The 20,137-nt window shown below is 39.0% G+C and overlaps 1 protein-coding gene across 8 annotated transcripts in view; it reads right to left on the bottom strand.

Moving 5' to 3' along the window:
• The window catches only part of obscnb (obscurin, cytoskeletal calmodulin and titin-interacting RhoGEF b), a 571,330-nt gene that overhangs the window by 488,123 nt on the left and 63,070 nt on the right, over nucleotides 1-20,137 (bottom strand). For all 8 annotated transcript variants that reach the window (XM_039753252.1, XM_039753258.1, XM_039753256.1 and 5 more), the window contains exons 2-5: nucleotides 19,481-20,137; nucleotides 17,223-17,492; nucleotides 5,612-5,872; nucleotides 2,177-2,482 (exon numbers count right to left, since the gene is read on the bottom strand). The exon at nucleotides 19,481-20,137 is cut by the window's right edge and continues 470 nt beyond it. In XM_039753252.1, coding sequence (XP_039609186.1) covers nucleotides 2,177-2,482; nucleotides 5,612-5,872; nucleotides 17,223-17,492; nucleotides 19,481-20,137 — 1,494 coding nt within the window. The remainder of the gene's footprint in view (nucleotides 1-2,176; nucleotides 2,483-5,611; nucleotides 5,873-17,222; nucleotides 17,493-19,480) is intronic.

Genomic DNA, 20,137 nt, shown 5'->3' with positions numbered 1-20,137 from the left:
TTGTGACAGTCACTGCCTAGATTTCCCCTTTTTTAAGGAATATTGTTTTCCTTTTTAGAATTTTAGCTGCTTTTTACTCTTCTGTGTATTTTTTTTATTATATTTGTCATCTTTTTTTTTGTCAATTATTTTGAAACCCTGTTTCAATCACCTCTTTCTTGACCTTCTGCATGCTTGTGGATCCTTTTTTTGGCATTTGTCGGTATTCCAGTCTGTTTCTTTGTGTTCAAAACAAAACTTTTTAAATTTTGGTGGCATACTTTCTTTTCATCAGATTATTTACCATATGAGCAGAAACCGTTGTGAACCCTCAGGTACTTGCAAGTGTTTGTGTTATTTTATTAAAAGCTAAATAATAACAAGGAAACTAAACCAAACAATATAATGGAGCTGGAACTTATACAAGTTTTGCTAAGTTATTTGTAATGGTCTTAAAAAAACCGAACCCCAAATGGGAATTGAAGAAATTGGCATCACTCAATGTTATGAACATTATTTAACATTATAGTACATTGTGTAGATTGCCAGGGCTTCAGGTGAAGCTATATGAGCAGTTGGAAAAAAGATCAGCCTAGGTTTAATAAAGTGACCTCCAAGGTTTACTTCCCTACAGTCTATGATGATTGGATGATTGGAGATTTCTCTTTCCTCAATTGCCAATTGACCTTCTAGGATTTTAATGACATATTACAATTAACTTATACAATTACTTTAAAAGTGTTGCTGCCACTATAATCTGACATCCCATGTCTGAAAGCTGTCTGCTTGGAATTTGCAAATTATCTCTATGTCTTCTATGTTTTCTACTCTATTAGTTTTCCTACCATATATCCAAAAGATGTTATATCTGGTGTGACAGATAGGGGGCGCTGTCGTCCCCTTGAACCCTCAGACTAGACGCCAGACACCAGATAAAAGTCCAAATTATGAATTTATTTGAACAATAACGTGCACAAAGCACCCTCCACTCCACAATACTCATATAAATAAACACAATACACAATAATCAATAATCCTCCACTCTCCCAGATGCGTTGCCACCCTGCCACCCAACTCAGCTCGCCCGTCTGGGATTTCCAGAGTCCTTTATAGTCCTTGACCCGGACAGATCAAAAGCTGTTCTTTTCATCTCGAAGTACTTCATTCCCTTTGTCCCTGTGACCAGGACGTACATCCGGGTTATAGGGCAAATACAAGTCTCTGAGCCTCCCTGCAGCATCCCTTGTGGCCCCCATGGTTTCCAGCAGGGCTGTGAAGGAAAAATCCAATATTCATGATGCCCTACTGGAATTCGGGGCACCTCCATGATGCCGGAAGGGCTCCATCTAGCGGCATGGGGTTATTGGCCGGGATGAATGGCCGGCCATAGTCCACACTGGTTAATTAATGATTCCATACTGAACAGTGTTTAGGCATGTCTATGACCAGATCCTGAAATGGGCTGGTCCCCTGTTCTGGGCTGTAACTACTCAATGTTTAGATACAATTTGCACTTTCACTCTACAATCTGAACAACTAGAGAATAAATAGGTGTGACACACGTGCACTTGGGGAACAACTTATGGGCTTAGATGATAACAATGTTACCTCATATCAACTGAGGGTGCTAAGCAATAATGGTATCTCTTCTTGTTTCCCCTCTGCAGAAAGGAAGATTGACGTGCCACCACCTATAACATCACTTCCGGGACCAGCCCACCTGTGTCCACCTTCCTCCCAGAATGAACCATAAATGAACCCACCGCCATCTTGGGAGCGACTCGACCTGAACAATGGGACTATTCAGACATTGCATTAACATGAGTTTTCTTTAGCGCCTTTTGAGCTCTTTACAATATATGGGGTTTCCTTTGGGTGCCCTGACCCTTTATGAGCTTTTTTGTGCTTTATTACATAGGCTTTGGAGGATATTCTTGGAAACTGAAAAATTAACAATATAAGAACCTAACATTGCAGACTAACAAGTCATAAAATTAAATAAGGTCAGAGATTGGCAAGGATTGGTTTTTAATTAAGCAGTTTAGTTGGAATGAAAACCAATAGCCTCTGTGGCCCTCTGGAATTGACATTGCCCACCCCTGCTCTATTTTGCCATTTCTGAAATGCTAATAAGGATAATTTAGTATTACCTTGCTAATTGTTAAAGTATATGAAAATGTCAGTATTTTGTACTCACCTAGATAAAATACCCCTGGAAATTCTAAGTAAGAACTTTGCCCAAAATTGTTCACTGCAGTAATCCTGAATTGGAAGCTGCCTTCCTCATTCAGATTGTTCAGAGTGAATTCTGGTGTAATTATATTTTCTGAGCCATGGCATCTCATCCAGGATTGACTCCCAACTTTTCTTCGCTCCACTATATATCCTGAAATAGGAACTGGTCGATCTGTCACTGGGGGAGACCAGCATAGGGTGATGTCATTTTCAGTTTTGTCCTTCACCACAGGGTTGACTGGGGGATCTGGAGGATGTTTCCTGGGAGCTGAAAAAAAGAAAATTTTCTATACTAAGATTTGAGAGCATAAATTTGATACAAAAACTGGAAAGCTTCAGGCAAATGTGAATGGGAGCCATTCCAATTTAGAAAACAGCCAATAATATATTGTTCACTTCAGTAATCTATTATTTATGCAGCAAATGCCTCAAAATTAGAAGATGTATGGAAGCAAAGTAACTAACAAGTATGAATATGAAATGCATTGATTCAACTTTTTTGTTATTTTACAGATACAATAAAATATATAATGTACTTTTTGCCTCAAAATATGATTATATCCATCAATTTCTTAAATTGGCTCTCATGTCATACTCTATACAAGCTAATGAGAGGGATATTCATGATAATTGACAGCTGTTTTGAAAATATTCTGTCAAAAGTATGTTATTTATTAGGCATGACATTAGTGTCCTATAGAATTAGATTTTGGTGCATGTATATGGCTTGCATTTGTGTGATGCAACACAATCAGAGTCACTTTTGGAAACTCTAAAATGTATTTGTTTCACTGATTTTCACAATTAAATTACAACCTTAAAATTATATCATTCAAGTAGTCAGTTTGCTTGAATACTGCCTCACACAAACACAGTTTTATTGATTCTGGACTCCCTATTTAACTTTTTGGACATGAAGAAAGCCACAAAATCAAAAGTGTTAGGGGAACCTGAAAATAATTTTTAAAACAGGCCATGGTGTTATAAATTACTCACTACTCATTATTGGTTTAAAGAAAAGTATTGTAGATAACAAATATATTTAAAATATAGACTTTCTTTCTAAAATACTTGATAACATAGTTGCCACATAGCTTCAACCTCACCATACAGTACACATCACAATTTATCGGAGGAATTTCAGTCCAGCTTTCACACTGGGCACAGTACAAAAGTGGTACTAACCTGTGTTGTAAATGGCATTCTACAGTAATTATGTTACTTGATTTAAGCTTGGCGTTTGACACTATAGACTACTGTATTCTATTCCATAATCTGGAAGAATCTTTTGGGATCACAGATACTGTCCTTGCTTGTAGTTAATATTCACCTAATCGATTTCAATATGTGTAAAAATTTGCTGACAGTACTCCATCATTATACTCATAAGTTAAACATGGGGTCCAGCACTGCTCAGTATTTGGACCTTTTCTATTTGCACTTAACATGGTTCCATTGAAAATTATCGTTAGAAAACATAAAATTAATTTTCACTCTAATGCAGATGACTCCCACTATATCATTCGTTCACACCAAATGATGTTCCTCTGATGTTATCTTACTAATTGTTTCAGTGAGTTAGAGGACTGGATTGAAAAGAACTACTTCTATCTCAATATAGAAAAGACAGAAATATTATTTATTTGAGGCTATGATGAAAACCACAACAACTTTTTAACACAGTTTACTGAATCAGCGTGCAATTTAGGAGTTGTTTTATGTATACTATTTTTCCACCTGACAATAGTATACATATTAAAAGAAATGTTTCTCATGAAGAGTGGCACTGTGGCGCAGTGGTAGCACTGCTGTCTCGTAGCTAGTAGACCTGGGTTCGCTTCCTGGGTCCTCCCTGTGTTGAGTTTACATGTTCTCTCCATGCTATTCTAATAATAAATTTATTTACTGCAAGAATAAGTAAAAAAATTAAACTAAGAGTAACTGCAAAAATAACAGAACATTAAAAGTTAATCAATGTGTGAAGGAGCTTTACCAAGATTAATCTCATTACATCATATAATTCTGCATTAATTTGAATAATAGGGACATTTTTATTCAATTTTCATTTTGTTGCCTCGACAGCTGTCATGTTTAGTATGAAAGCAGTATATACATTTTGGTTTCTTTCAGGAAGGGCCAGGAGATAGTAAGGCCAAAGTTGTAATCAGTGGAATAACTGAAATCAAAACCATTAAACAAAACAGCAAGTGAACTAAACCCAAAATAAAAATGTAAAATGGAAGAAGAAATAAATACTCCTCTGAAAGATAACTCCTAACACCACAAAAAGTTGTTTGTTTTGGGAATCTAAAATCTTAGACACCAAAAGGAGCACACAGTCTCCTTACATACTTTCTAGAACTAACATTATAACATGCGACTTCCTATCATCATGTGATGGCATCAGGGATGTATTGCTATCCACCAAATGGCCACCCAAACCAAAAGCAATCTACAAGAAGGCAGTAGCTGTAATAAACAAAACAATGAAATTATACAATAAAAACAAGGAAATAGTAATAATTTTGCATACATACAAAATTAAGAAATCATAGTAACTACTTGAAAGTACTGAATAGATCTAATCCGATCAGTCTTGTTATATATCTGTTTCATTCCATTAGATGCCACTATATAGATGCCTTTTTAAATTCTGATCATTCTTATCTTCATTAGTATAGTTAATTAGTCAAATATAACTAACTAGTATAGGTGAAATGTAGACAAAATTGTGGAGCTTGAAGGCATTTACAACCTACAGAAATTTGGTTAAAGCTTAAATGCTGTTTATTTTTGACTTCTTAAGCTGGAATATATTATGTAATCATTGCTTTCAATTTTCAAATTTATTATGTAATACTATTAATTTGTATCATATTGTTAAGAGAAATAAACATCACCCATTCTATCTGCATGTTTAACATGGCAGTCTCTGCTTTTAGCCTCTTCCATTTTCTCTAACAGCTTGTGTGAGTTATTGGGTAGAACTAAGATGTCTCTACAGCTTGTATGTATTGCTATTAAAGCATCAACCAAAATTTATATCCAAGGTTCATCTCTCCAGTGTTATGGTACATCTGATGTACTGTATGTGCTGTTTGTCATGATTGAGAGACCAGCAACTAACACTAATAGACATACTCAGGGATATATGAATTTAAGAGTTATTCTTTAGGTTAACAACAAGTGCATAGTGAACTTTTGTGTACTAAACCTGGGTGACAAGAATTCAGGTATTTTAAGAAAACGTCCATGTCTTAATTGTGTAATATGTGCGATTCTGTGGAAAAACAGTTTTCAAATAACACAAATATATCTAATACATCAAAACAAAAGCTATGCATGATGTGAAAATAACCAGTAATCTTTGAAAGTCTTAAATAAAACACCAGCATACCGGTAACAGAGAATTGGGTAGAGGTCCTGCAGTCACAAGAGATGAAAGCAATTTCCCCTGAGTCCTCCGGTCGGCAGTCTCTGATTGTCAATGTGTATTGCTTGCCTAAAGATGTTATAGAGATTCTCTCATCTTTCTTCAGCTGTATGCCATTCCTTGTCCAATAGCTGGTAGTGCCTTCATCCTCCAGCTCCACAGAAAAAATGGCAGTATCACTCAGAGGCAGTGCAGTTCTCCTCGGAAGTTTCCTGGTAATTTTGCCTAAGTACAATAAAGACAAAATGTTAGAAAGAAAATTTGTGGCTTGTAAACTGAATACAATCTCTATTTTCAGTTTTTAAAAGTGATGACATTTTTTATTAGGGTAGCTTTGATGGCTCTCTGATCAAACCATTTTCTGGGACAAGGTGTTTTGTGCTAGAGTTTGTTTGCTTTTATAAGAATGTTTCTTTTTAGGGATTCATTTCTTAGTAGTTGCTAAGTTATTGTTTTGTGAGGTTTGCATTTAAAAATCACAAGGATTCCTTGTGGTTGAGGTTTAGGTTAGTGTTTAGCCCTTTTGGTCTAAGCTTTTAGGGATCATTCCTATTCATGTTACCAAGTATTGAATTGAACTGAATTTAATTTCTTTATTGTCATTGTACACAGTACAATGAGATCCAATATGCAACTCCTCCACAAGGCAATCTACCCATAAAATGACAAAAATAGCATAATACAACAATAGAAAATATTCAATAACATGAGTAAAATGTGCATTTACATATAGTGCAAAGTGCTATACTGGTAGCACTTAATGGACTGACTGAGTGTGTTTATAACTATTGGAATGAAACTGACCCTGAACCTCGAGGTCTGTGAATGAAAGGCACTGTAGCATTTGAAGGATGGAAGAAATTCAGACAGACAATGGCATGTTAGTAGCATTCCTGAGACACCATGTCCTATACTGTAGATGTCCTCCAGGGCTCAAAGCTGAACCCCAAAAATCCTCTGCACTCTTGACAAAACCCACTGTAGAGGTTTCTGATCAGCAGCATTATATGATGGTACAGGTAGTACCATGTTTCCCCGAAAATAAAACCTACTTGGAAAATAAGCCTTAGCATGATTTTTAGGCCTCTCTGTAATATAAGCCCTAGTCAAGATCATCAGCTGAAAAGTAAGGCACCTAAGGCAATGTTTATACTTCACGCAATGTGACTTGTGTGCCCTAAACATCCATTAAATTCCAAGGACACCTTGCCACAATATCTCTGAGAAGGATGTTTAATGATTACATCCATCAATTCGGGGATGCGCCCATTCCAGCAGCATCGGCACAATACAGAAACAAAATCCCTGAACGGGGCATCAGCTCATTGCAAGGTGAACACAAACACACGCACGCATTAGTGTCATTTTAGTGTCACCAAATCCTCAAACCTTCATGTCTTTGGATGGAAAACTGAGCACACTGTGGAAACCCATCAGGAAAACATGCAAACTCCAGGCAGGGGTCACAAGGGATGTGACTCCCTGAGAGACAGCAGCACTACCACACTGCCATCGTGCCACCCCTTATGTGTAACTATTAACAGTAGTCATTATTTAAACAAAGTTATCAATTTATCTGTAAAATGTAACATATATATTTTATTTCATTTCATCATGAAAGTGATATCAAGTATAGATCTAAGAATTCTAAATGTGCAGAGAGCTGGAATATTATAAATTTAATGTGTTCTGTGTGGCAATCTATTGCTGTTTTGCTGCTGCTGTCAGGTCAGGAGGAAACCCCAGAAGTGTGTTGCGATTAACAACTGAGATGACATTTACAATGATCTACTTTAATGACAAAGTAAACTACAGGATTAAAGAGGACATTTCGAGTTTAAAGCTGAAATTTCCACTTTAATCACAAAATAGACCTTTTCATTATGTTTTTATTTTTTTTCTCTGAGGCTCAAATACGCCACCATACATTCTGATGGTATTGTAAAGGTACAAGAAAAAAAAAGATGGCACAAGAAGATGGTATGTGAGATTTTTAAAATATATTGCGTCATTACTTTGAGGAATATGCGACACTTGAAGATAAAGGCAACATGAATACATTTGTATTTTGGCATTTTGCTTCACCACATCAAATCATTCATCAAACATCGAAGCAGGCATATCGATCTGCAAAGCGGCTAGAGTAGCAAGAAATTCAGGCTGGAATTCAGGGTTTGAATGTGAGGAGTTATGACGATATTCCAGAAGATGACATGACTGTATTTGGATAAATGTATATTGTTGTACATGAATAAATATATGACATCTCCTGAAAACAAGCCCTAGTGCATCTTTTGGAGCAAAAATTAATATAAGACCCAGTCTTATTTTCAGGGAAACACGGAATATGCAGGTACACAATCGTGAGTGAAGAGGGAGTACAGAATGGGGCTCAGTACATAGCCATGTGGTGTGCCTGTGTTCAGGGTTATGGTGGAGGAGAAATGGGGACCCAGCCATACCACCTGATGGTGTTCTGACAGGAAGCCGAGAATCCAATTACGTAATGGTATGTATGCTGTGGCCCAACTGGTGCAGTTTATGGATGAGTCATAGGGGGAACAACAGTATTGAAATCAGAGCTATAGTCTACAAATAGCATCCTGATGTATGTGCTATGTCCTTCTTGATGAGTTAGGGCTGTGTGCAGAGCTAGAGACATGGCATCCTCTGTAGATCTATTGCCTCTATATGCAATTGATATGAGTCCAGGGAGGTGGGGATGTTGGCTTTAATGTAAGAGAGAACCAGTCTTTCAAAGCACTTCATTATTATCGGCATTGCTGACTTAAGGCATGCAGGAGCCATTTCCATCATCAAGGAGAGATTAAAGATATACTGTATGTAAATACTTCAGCAAGCTGCTCAACACAGTTTCTAAGCACGTGTCCTGAAACTTTGTCCAGTCCAGCAGTTTTAAATGAATTGACACTCTGCAGCATGTGCCATCCATTCTACATGCTTACGTAATGGAGGTTAATTAGCATTCCATTTATGATCATCCAGTGTATATAGTTATTTTTTTTTATTATTTTTATTAGATTGTATGGGCTAATAAAAAGCAAGGGATGCTTTCTTTAAGGTTTATCTTTTCATCTTATTGGAAAACGGTGCCATTGCAGAACTGTGAGGTGGTTGGCATCAACATCTCTGCTGTGTGGGTGGGGCTTTCCAAAGGAAAGGCGAGTGAGATTGAGCAAGCTCTTGGCTCTGTGATGGCCACTATAAAGTGAGGGTTTCCTTTTCTTTTAAGTTTTCTTTTCACATAATGTTTCAATTTCTTATGTCTTGTTCTGTGATGAGTGATGAGACCCTGTTCATATTCTGTATTGCAGGTATTAATTTTAAGTAATGTCTTAAAAGTTTGTTTGATCAGTTCAGGGTCAGCCGCTGTAAGAGCATGCAGGTGATGAAACCCTGTTCATATTCTGTATTGCAGTGAAAGAAATAAACTCGCAGAAGAGTGGAACAAATGATTATGTGGCCTCTATCTCACATCTACATTAATAAATAAATCACAACGCAGAGGGGAGCCTGAGAGAGAGAGGATACACTCAGTCAGAATGTGGGAGACTTGGCATCCTCTGTGGCTAGAATATTTCCAGGTGGAGTAAGGTTACTACAGTATATTCAAAGCAGGAAAAAAAATGTGTTGGCCAATGTGACATCACTATGGGGAGAGACAGGACAGCCTTTGTGGTAGGGAATAGCACTATGTAATGCTTTTCCACATAACCCTGGTATCTAAGACATGGTCTAGGACCAGACTGTTTCAAACGAGTTTGCACGCAGTTTGTGTGAGGAGCTTGTGCCGATCCTAATGTGATGTGGGAGACCTTCTGTGACAAGATCCTGAAGGTTGGTCAGGATTGTGTTGGTGTTACCGGTGTTCCTGGAAGGAAATGTTTCATCTCACAGGGAACCCTGGTTATCATCGAGAGGAGTCAGAACGCATGGCTTGATGGCACCTCTAGTCTGTACTGGGCACTGAGAAGGACGGCTGCGAGGGCTCCAAGGGAAGATAAGGAGGTGTTTGTTAGAGGAATCTGTGAACAAGTGACACACCATCTGTGGTCTAGCGACCCATGTCCTGCTTACAGAGGAATCAAAGCATCACACACATCCAAATCTGTTCATCGGAGAGTCGTAGTCAGGACGGCTGATGGAACGGTGCTTACGGATGACACTGCAGTTGTGACCCTCTGTGCTGGCTACTTTAAGTAGCTGTTCAAAGCTGATCCTCCAGCTAGGATGTTGGATATCTCTGGGTCCAAGGTTCTTGAGGCTGGTCCTCCAATTAGCTGTGAAGAACCCAATCTCACTGAGATTGCACAGGTGGTAAACCAGCTGAGGGAAGGCAAGCCTGCAGGGATCTGTGGTATCCGATGTGACTGGGGCTGGTGGTAAGGCTGTCCTCCTGGCATTGCAAGCAATCTTTGCTTCCATTTGGCAACTGACTGGAAAACGGGACTTGTCGTCCCTATCTGGAAAGGGAAGGGTGATTGCCTGGATTACGGCAACTACAAGAGGATAACACTGCTCTCGGTAAGGTCCTTGCTAGGGTTGTCCTCAATAGGATCTGTGATCACTTGCTCAACTACCAGCGACTGGAGCAGTCTGGTTTTACACCTAAGAAGTCTATTATCGACCGCATCCTGGCACTGAGGGTTCTCATGTACCACAAACATAAATAATCGGCAGAGTTTCTTTGCAGCCTTTGTTGATTTTCTTAAAGGGTTTCACTCAGTTGATTGAGCTGTCCTGTGGGACATCCTGAGTGTTAGCAGGATCCTCTCAATGTTGCTGGATATCATGACTTGCCTGTACACTGGTACTGTGAGTGCTGTGCAGAGTGGAGGCAGAACCTCTGTGTTTTTTCCAGTTGATTCTGGGGTTCATCAGGGGTGTGTTCTTGCTCCTGCTCTATTCAATGCTTTTATGAACTAGGTGTTGGGCAATGTTGTGGGGTCCAACGGCTTTGGGGCATCTGTTTGTGAAGAAAGATTTGCTGATGATGCTGTGATCTTCGTGGAGTCAATGGAAGCTCTAATTGGGGCTCTCGAGAGACTGAGCGAGGAGTCTGAGTGTCTGGGCTTGCTAGTGTCCTGGACAGAAACCAAGGTCCAGGCTTTTAATGACCTCTTAGGCAGAGCCATCAGCAATGTGTCTGTCTGCAGAGAAAGTGTCGACCTTGTCGAGAGGTTTACTTACCTTGGCAGTGACATTCACGTCTCTGGTGACTCTTCCTATGAAGTCAGTAGATAGACTTGGAGAGCATGGGGGGTCATGAGGTTATTGAGGTTATATGAGGAAAAGGGTGTGTGGCACTCCCGATATTTATGCAAAAGGACGAAGTTCTGGTGCTTCCTGTCTTGCTATATGGTTGTGAGACATAGACGCTATCCAGTGACCTGAGACGAAGACTAGGCTCGTTTGGCACTGTGTCCCTTCGGAGAATTCTTGGGTATCGCTGGTTTGATTTTGTGTTGAACAAGCAGCTGCTTATGAAGTCCCAAATGAGGTACATTACCTGCATTGTGAGGGAGTGTCAGTTACGGCCCTATGACCATGTGGTGCGATTCCCAGAGGGTGATCCAGCTCGCAGGATCCTCTTTTGGGGACCCGAGTGGCTGGACAAGGCCAAGAGATCGTCCACATAACACCTGGCTGTGGTGTATAGAAGGTCATTTCCAGAGGGTGGGGCTAAACCGCGTGTCTACCTGGGGGGTTGCCAACTGGCATCCTGAGCTGCTTCATCTTGTGTTGGGTGCAGCAATGCACTGTACCAGTGCATGCTCCCCAACTTGACTTGACTGATATCCATGCTGTAAAAAATGATCTTCCACAACTATCCTGTAGATGTTGTTGGCCACTTTTAAACATATTTTCAGGTTTGATCTGGCAACACTGTAGAGGCTATGGGATGTCCCAATTTAAATGCCTGTTTACATTCTTTTAGTAGGTGTTTCACCTCTTTGATCATCCATGGTTTTGTATTTGGAAATTTTTTTATCTTCTTCTCCATAGTGACATTATCCTTACAGCTATAGATTTAGAAAAGAACAGCTGATGTGTATCCCTTCAGGTCTATCTCAGTGTCCTACACAGCCTGCTGAGAAAACAGTTCCCAGTTTAAACAATTCCTCAGAAATACGTTGAACACCCTATAAAAGGATATAATGTCTCAAAGTCGAAAACACTTCAACTTTTTTTTTTTAATCTGTATACAGGGTGGTCCAGATCTAGTTATACAGATCGAGATCGTCTAGATGACTTTGATTTATGTAGGGATGATTCCAGTTCGTCGCGAAGGTGATTCTTCATGTCGTCAGTTCACACACTTCAATGGTCCAGGATTTTTCACGTGATTTTCTATGTAATAAACTTAATAAGTTATAGCGTAATGAAAATTGCATAATTAGACCTGGACCACCCTATATATGTGTTATAAGAGGTCCGTGGCCAGGTATGTGCTTCACTCCAGGATTGATTAGGGTGCTTGGCTGATCGGGCAGTCATGTTAAAATGTAAGCACATCAGTCAGGTATCTCATTCATGCCTTGGAGGAAGCAGACTATCGCACCTGCACCCAATCAGCCAGGATATAAAATGAGCATGAATGTCAAAGAGAGGAGGACAGAAAGAAAAAGAGAGACACAGGGGTTAAAGAGATGGGAGAAAGAAGGAAGGATCCAGAGTTCAGAGATGGTGTGAGAGAATGGAGGCAGTCAGTTGGGAAGAGTCCCAGAAAAGAAGTATATGGCCAGCACTCAAGAGGGGACTGAAGGGTCACTCCTGCTGAGTGATTTTAGAAGCGTAACTGAGCTTGGCAAGGGATCCCTCGTAAGTCTGAGAAATGACAGCGGGAGTCAGAGGAGCAAAGCTCAGTAGTGGACCCTTCCAGGAGCCTGTGATGGCAGCAGGAGCCTTAACCAGTTAAAAGGGTTGGTTGTGCCTTTTAGTAGGACATCTCCTCTGTCTGCAGAATTCTATCGGGTTTAGCAGAGGAGACATCAGCTTTAAGAAGGATGAGCCATGACATGTGAGTTTTTATAGCACTGCTTCCTGCTGTGTGTTTTACCTTTGCTTTTATTGGAATATATTCATTTGATATATATTCATCAGTCTGTAACATTTGGTGTAAATTTATGGTACTTGTAAAAGTTACCTTTTTTTTTATATATATATTCGGTTTTATTCTCTCAGTCATGTTCACACTCCCCCCAATCTGACACTGCTGCTTTCAAATAAGGACGTTCTATAACAAAGGTGAACTCAGATGAGGATGAGGGTTCTACATAGGAGAAAGAGAACAGAAGCCCTCCCCATAAGAAACGTCCACGCTGCTGCACAAGGTGTAAAGGCGAAAGATGGATACAGCAAGAGGTTGGGTGCCATCCTGCCAGTGAATCTGCCACACTCATGTCCTTCAACGAAACAGTAAGACCTACAGAGCTCAACAAGGTATTGTGCAAGGTTTTGTTTGTGATTATGTTTTTTGATGGTCTTTATATGAAAAACATTTATATATATTAATAATTAAATGGGCAGGCTATTTCGTATCAGTGCAATACGCTGCTTGTTAAAACGGATGACTCCTACTCTTACGTGCACTGCGTGGGTATTATGAACTATCGTATTTGTTCAAGTTCTATTTAAATTTTAAATATAAGTAATTTTTATTTGGTCAACAGAAATATGTTTAGTAGGAATGAAAGTTAAATTTAATCATCATTGCATAAATTTTTCTTCACCATAGAAATTTAAAGACTAAATCCAACTGCCTGATGGGCTCATCAGGCAGTACCACTCACTGCACCCACTCTCGAATCGAACCTCAGACGTCAGCACTAAAGGCGAAGCCTCTCATGTTGCGCTAGGGTGTGTGGTTCATTTATTTGACAGTATGTAGATCAGGGTATGTGTGTGTGTATATATATATATATATATATATATATATATATATATATATATATATATATATATATATAGTATATTACTTTTGAGAATGCAACGTATAGTTTTGTCCAGGAGGAAAGCAATGTTGCCTCAAGTCAATGGCAAGCTTTTGTAGGGTGTGTCCCTGAAACTTATTAATTGTCATCGCGAAGCAGAGCCTTACTGGAAATTTGAGGCATTTCAATTGAAATGGGAGATCAGGGGGTATAACGGTGATGCCAGGAATACATTCAGAGTGTGGCGCTCTGCTGTTTTTTTGTGTAGTTGCCTTCACACGGCCTCTCTGCTGCTTTATAAATGAAAGCCATATAAAGCCATCACCTTGTCAATTGTGTAATGCGTTTTTTGAACAGGTTTGATGCATGGAAGTGATCACTCGTACTGCGTTCAGTAAGTTCACATGAGCTGCTCTCTTGTGTGATGTTGTGATGTCCACAGCTTAATTTAATGTTAAGTAAGACCCGGCACTTAAAAGTTTCTGGCTGCACTCCGGTTGTAATATGACGAAGCTGCGAGGTCACTTTTGAGAATGCAAGTATAGTTGTCAGGAGAAAAGCAATCTTGCCTGAAATCAATGGCATCGTTTTGTAGGGTCTGTCCCTGAGACTTATTACTTGTCATCACGCAGCAGAGCCTTACTGGAAATTGGAGGCATCTGAATTGAAATGGGAGATCAGAGGGTATAAAGGGGACACGAGGAATACATTGAGTGTGGAGAAACTCTAGAGACAGGGTGTGTATTAACTTGTGGATTTTTCTGTGAGTATTTGGTGGCAGTGTGACGAAGTTGCTTCGGAAGACGGCGTTAGCCGTGGAGCTCAGCTCAGAGTGAAATGAGGTGAATGGGAGGGGACGTGACTCCCCCACCCGCCTTAACTGTCAATCCCCCACAAATACAGTCTCTCAGAATTTGCATAAGCACAGCCCTTCACCTGCAATTTTAACTTAGTTACAAAGTGATCAAAACTCTCGTTTATATCCTGCGTCCTATCATTAAACTTGTATCCCGCATTACCCGTGGGCATGACAAACACCAGCGGCAACCTGTCTATGAACTTAATTTAAACATGAAGTTTACACCGTGCTTTGTTTCCGAAGTAGCAGCACTCATGAATATGGTTGTAAATGTCAGTCGCTCGCTTCTTATTGTTTCGCTGCCTTCTCAATTATATAATGCATGTTTTCTTCAGCGGTTTTTGGAGCTCTTCCTGGTTTTCTACGTACTGCGTTGATAGTCAGTTCACGTGATTACGTGGGAGGCGTGATGATGTCACACGAAACCCCGCCCCCCACGGCCATCCAGCTCAACTCCATTACAGTATATGGAGAAAAATAGCTTCCAGTTATGACCATTACGCGTAGAATTTCGAAATGAAGCCTGCCCAACTTTTGTAAGTAAGCTGTAAGGAAAGAGTCTGCCAAATTTCAGCCTTCTACCTACATGGGAACTTGGAGAATTAGTGATGAGTCAGTGAGTGAGTCAGTCAGTCAGTGAGGGCTTTGCCTTTTATTAGTATAGATATAAAAATGTTTCTTATATTGATTATGGATTCATTCAACCCTTTTATGCATTGTGTGATAGGTCTTAACTTGTATGAAACTTGGCAGAAACAATTTTTTTCAAATAAAATGATAACAATAAAGTTCATTATATTTTAGACATGACCCACAGACACCTAGCATAGCAACAGTTATATTCCTTCCTACATTCATGCTTTCATTCCAATTGAGACGTGGGAAAATCTAATCTTCAATAGAGGTCCCACACAATAATAAATGTTAAAGTGAAATAGGCAGGCAAAAGAGTGACAGGGGGGCTTTTCTGGAACCTCATTTCTCCATTGTCCTGTGTTTAAATCCTGCCTCAATCACTATCTTCATTTCTCCAGGTAATCCGATTTCTTCTCTCATCCCAAAGATATGCATAATGATTCTATCCATCCATCCATTTATTTATTTCTTGATCCTAATCTAAATAAGTAACCCCAACAGGGTTAATTCACAATGAATGTTTATTTGACGTTTTACTTTGTTTTTAACATTATAGAAATGGCATAACAGTATTAGGAAGTATTTAGAGATGACAAAAGAGGATGAAGTAAACAAAGATTATGAGGTCACTTTGTAGAACTATTCAAAATATGTAAGTAAGCACCTCAAATAGACAATATAGTTTTTCAAACATCAAATATCAAGGTGAATAAGAACTGATGAGCATTGGTAGGTATTATGTGCCAATGTTCCATGTAAAAATAAGAGTGAATTGCCAGTATAGACCTACAAGAGAGTTCTGTAGATCGATTTACGTCTGTCAATGAATAAGATGTTGTGATGTTTTTTTTTTTTTAAATTGTCACTGTTTTGGCCCAGCAGGTTAAATAAATTGTTTAAACTAATTAGTCTTGGTGTCAGCTAATGGTGGTGTTTTTCTTCGATGTTTATGTCTGGTTGTTTTTGTGAGCGTCATCTAGTGGTGTTATTCATTTATGTTTATGTTTATCAGTTGCAGTGATTGCCCTCTAACCCTTGATAACAATTTTGAATGCTCAACTCCTACTCCTGATACCCAGCTCTTGATACTCTGTATATCCAACTCATTATAATAACTATTCATGGTGACTCTAAAATCTATACTAACCCCTACTCTCTCTTCTGTTTCCTTTTCCGGTGTTGTTCCAACAATGATGGATGGATTAAAAGCCAGAAGTCTGTATGACCATCAACATCAAGTGACTCCGTGAGAACCCTAACTACAAAGAGGACTATTTCATTTATGTTAGGTAGAATGCCCAGAGGAGACTTGGCGGTCCTGTGGCCTGGAACCCCTGCAGATTTATTTTTTTTCTCCAGTCATCTGAAGTTTTTTTTTTGTTTTTTCTGTCCACCCTGGCTATCGGACCTTACTCCTTTTCTATATTAACTAATGTTGTCTTATTTTAATTTCTTATTTTGTCTTTTATTATATTTTCTTCATTATGTAAAGCACTTTGAGCTACTTTTTGTATGAAAATGTGCTATATAAATAAATGTTGTTGTTGTTGTACTATTTGATAGAATATGTGATCTGAGCTGCACAGCTGCACATGGCCTGATAACAAATCTTCCCAATCCTTTGTGTAATCATTTTCAGAAGTACTATCTATGAGTAGAAAAGTTACTAATATGTTTGTATTTTCTACTTTTGTTAATATTGGCTGCAAAGTTTAATATCAATTAATTACACTGTAGTTAATTCTGAAAAAGCTCATAAGACAAGTTAAATAATTTTACATTTAGTTTTAGTAGTCATTGCAAGAATAACATTTTGCAATTTCTATATTGAACGATGGTTGTCTTGTTTTGTAATATGTATACTAGATTGTCTCAAGGGGTTTATAGTGCAAACAACTTAGATGTCTACTTTTATTATTTTAGACTTTCTCTGTTTCAGCCATATTATATGCTTTGGGGGTGATACAATAAATTATTTGTTCCGTCATATGTTTAGAAGGAATCTATCTGTATAGATGAAGAAAGGGAACTCTTCTGTAAAAGCAGAATAGTTGAAAAAAAAATATGTTGATTTGAATATAATAATTGAAAATCTGTGATTACAATTTCTATACTAAAATCTCACCTTTAACTGCAAGTTCAGCCACAGTGCGGCTACCCTCATTCATTTCACAGATGTACACAGCATCATCATCAGTGGTAGCATTGTGGATAGTCAGCCGTCGCAGGGTCCCATCTTCTTCAATATTGTACTTAGAGCTTTGTATGAGTCTGGTCTCCTCCATGAACCAGCTGGTCAGAGTACTTGGGACAGGCACCTCACACTGCAGGACAGCTGTCTCTTTCTCCAACACTTCCACATCCTGCAATTTCTTTTTGAATGCAATTACAGGTTCTATAAAATGAAGAAAAAATATATTAATGGTCTCATCATCACTTTAAAATTTATTTAAAATTCAAATTTAAATATTGACCATAATAACCCCATCCATCCATCCATCCATTTTCCAACCCGCTAAATCCTAACTACAGGGTCACGGGGGTCTGCTGGAGTAAATCCCAGCCACCATAGGGTGCAAGGCAGGAAACAAACCCCAAATCTTTCACTTTATTCAGAACAAATTGCAGCTAAATAAATTTTCTTTAAAATATACTTACTTAGAGGGGGAAGGATGGACTGAGTTAAGAAGAGAGTATAAAAATCAAATCTTGGAATATTAGGAATCTCTATATAAATTATTATAAGGGTTGTCTGTCTGTTACACAATCTTGAGAACCCTGGCCTTTGAAGCTTGACCTTGGTCTAAACTGACAACTTAAGCTGTGACAAACGCAATGCGACCCATGAGTTCGGCTGATGATGATCCTGAAATTTGCCTCTGAATCTCATGCTGCATCTTATCTCAAAGGACATGCTTGGCCACACACTTTGCTGAGGTGCAACACATCTGAAAATAACAAGTACACAATCTCGCTAGCAATAATTTGAAGGTGCGTGTGACAGCCACAAAACTGTGCTTCGATACGACATACACAGCCATGCGCACCACTCAAAATCAAGGCCTTGACAGTGTGGCCCAGAGCAGTTGTGAGTTAAAGTTTTGACACAATATGCACACCCTCTCACACCACTGACAGGAAACTCTCCTAACCCCCACAAACATCACTCAATGAAAAAAGATGCCCCATTGTCCTAAGGCCAGATAAAGCCTTATAAAGGAAGTTAAAAAGTGCAGTGTACTCAGTGCTGGAACATAACCTTCTTATCTTATCCTGCTGCATAGACCAGACCAAGGGGATACCCACATAATACCTGGCTGCGGCAGATAGATGGTCATATCAGGGTGGTGGGACTGGGTCGCATGTCTGCCTGGGGAGTTGCCAACCATGATCCCAAGCTGTTTTGTCGTGTGGTAGATGCGGCAATGCACTGAATCAGTGCATGCTCCCCAACCTGACTTGACCTGACATGTGTGCCTTCACTTCATCATTCAGCCTGAAAAGCTGTGTAGTTGTTCACTTCCAAGTAAATAAAGTACAAACTAGGTGAATTAAACTTTTTAGTCTCCTCAGAAAAAAAATCTAAATAAGAAGAATTCATTGGGCCTTAGAGCAATATTTTGTATATGGATGTTTTTCTACACGGCCTACTACAATACAGTAGATTATTTTTGCCTTTTTGTGTTCAATCACTGACCTGAAAAGAAAAATGGAGCATTTGTCTCAGCACACCAATAAATCCCTATCACATTTCCAAGTTAACATGTTCTAAAATGTATACTAATTCAATTTAAATTCATCACATTCTCTCCTCCTGCAGGGTGCTGTCCTCACTTGTAATCTTTTAATTTCAACCAAAACAATGGAACTGCCTTATTATTTTTGTTGATATTGTTTTAAAGTAAGTACAGAAATACCATGCAATACTCCTAATCTCTTTTGCTACAACTAATTAAACCAAGAAGTGGGGGCTATTATAAATTGACTGTGCCTCACCCATAACCCAAAGATCATTCACTGAGGAAGATAGAGTTTCTCCACATGTCAGTATCACTACACACTATGAGGTGGTAAAATCAGAATTTTATCATGGTTACCCGAGTGTAAAACAGATTAAGGCTGGGGCCAAAGAAGTACAGTGTGGTAATTCTTCAGATTGCCCTGCCTTAATCTGATAAGCAGACAAGCAGTATATTGAGATAAGACTTCTTTTAATGAAGAAGTATTTTAGCAGCAGAATTTACTTTCTGTTTGCTTTGTTTGGTCCTTCCTTTTTAGGTTTCTTGACAATCTTGTTCTCTTTACTTACATTAATAAATCTTTGGGAAACAAAATAGAGTCTTATTAAATATGAAATTAATATTGCATGTTTATGTTCATTACCTCTGACAATAACTAAGACAGCACTGTATGTCTGGCCAGCAAGATTGGAGGCAGTGCAAGTATAGAGACCATTGTCATTTTGTTTGCAGTAAAGAATCTTCAGAATGAAATTTTCTTCCTCATCTTCATACAGCATGTGCCTGCGGCTTTCACTGATTGGAAACCCATCTTTCTTCCACAGGATTTGGGGTTTAGGATGGCCAGTAACATAACAGCTCAGCTTGGCATGCTTGCCCTCTGTCACAGTACAGGTTCGAGTGAAAACACCTTTTGGAAGTTTATCAGCTAACAGTGCAGCACGTTCATAGTCTTCTGAAAGACTTAATCCCAAGCTGCTCAGTCTTTCTGGGGTTTTGATGTTGGATCCTGAGGAGAATAAGGCATCATCAGTTTGATTGGTTGACCAGTAAAGAGCAATGTCAGTTTTGCGCATTTCTTCTCTACGTTTCTGCAAGTGTGAAAGAAGTGAAGTTGTCTTTTCTGAAGAGGCATTTGTTATACTTTGAGATTTCTGTTGCTGTACCACCAAGGCTGCTGCAGTGCTAGCTCTGCCAATAGAATTCTGTGCACGACATGTATACGTTCCTCCATCAATGTAGCGAACACACTGGATCTTCAATGAACTAGCCTCTCCATCTGATTCAATCTTGTGACGAT

Source organism: Polypterus senegalus, chromosome 5 (assembly GCF_016835505.1).
Source record: "Polypterus senegalus isolate Bchr_013 chromosome 5, ASM1683550v1, whole genome shotgun sequence".
Lineage (NCBI taxonomy): Eukaryota > Metazoa > Chordata > Cladistia > Polypteriformes > Polypteridae > Polypterus > Polypterus senegalus.
Note: the sequence above shows the minus strand (reverse complement) of the source record. Positions and strands in the feature narration are given on the sequence as shown.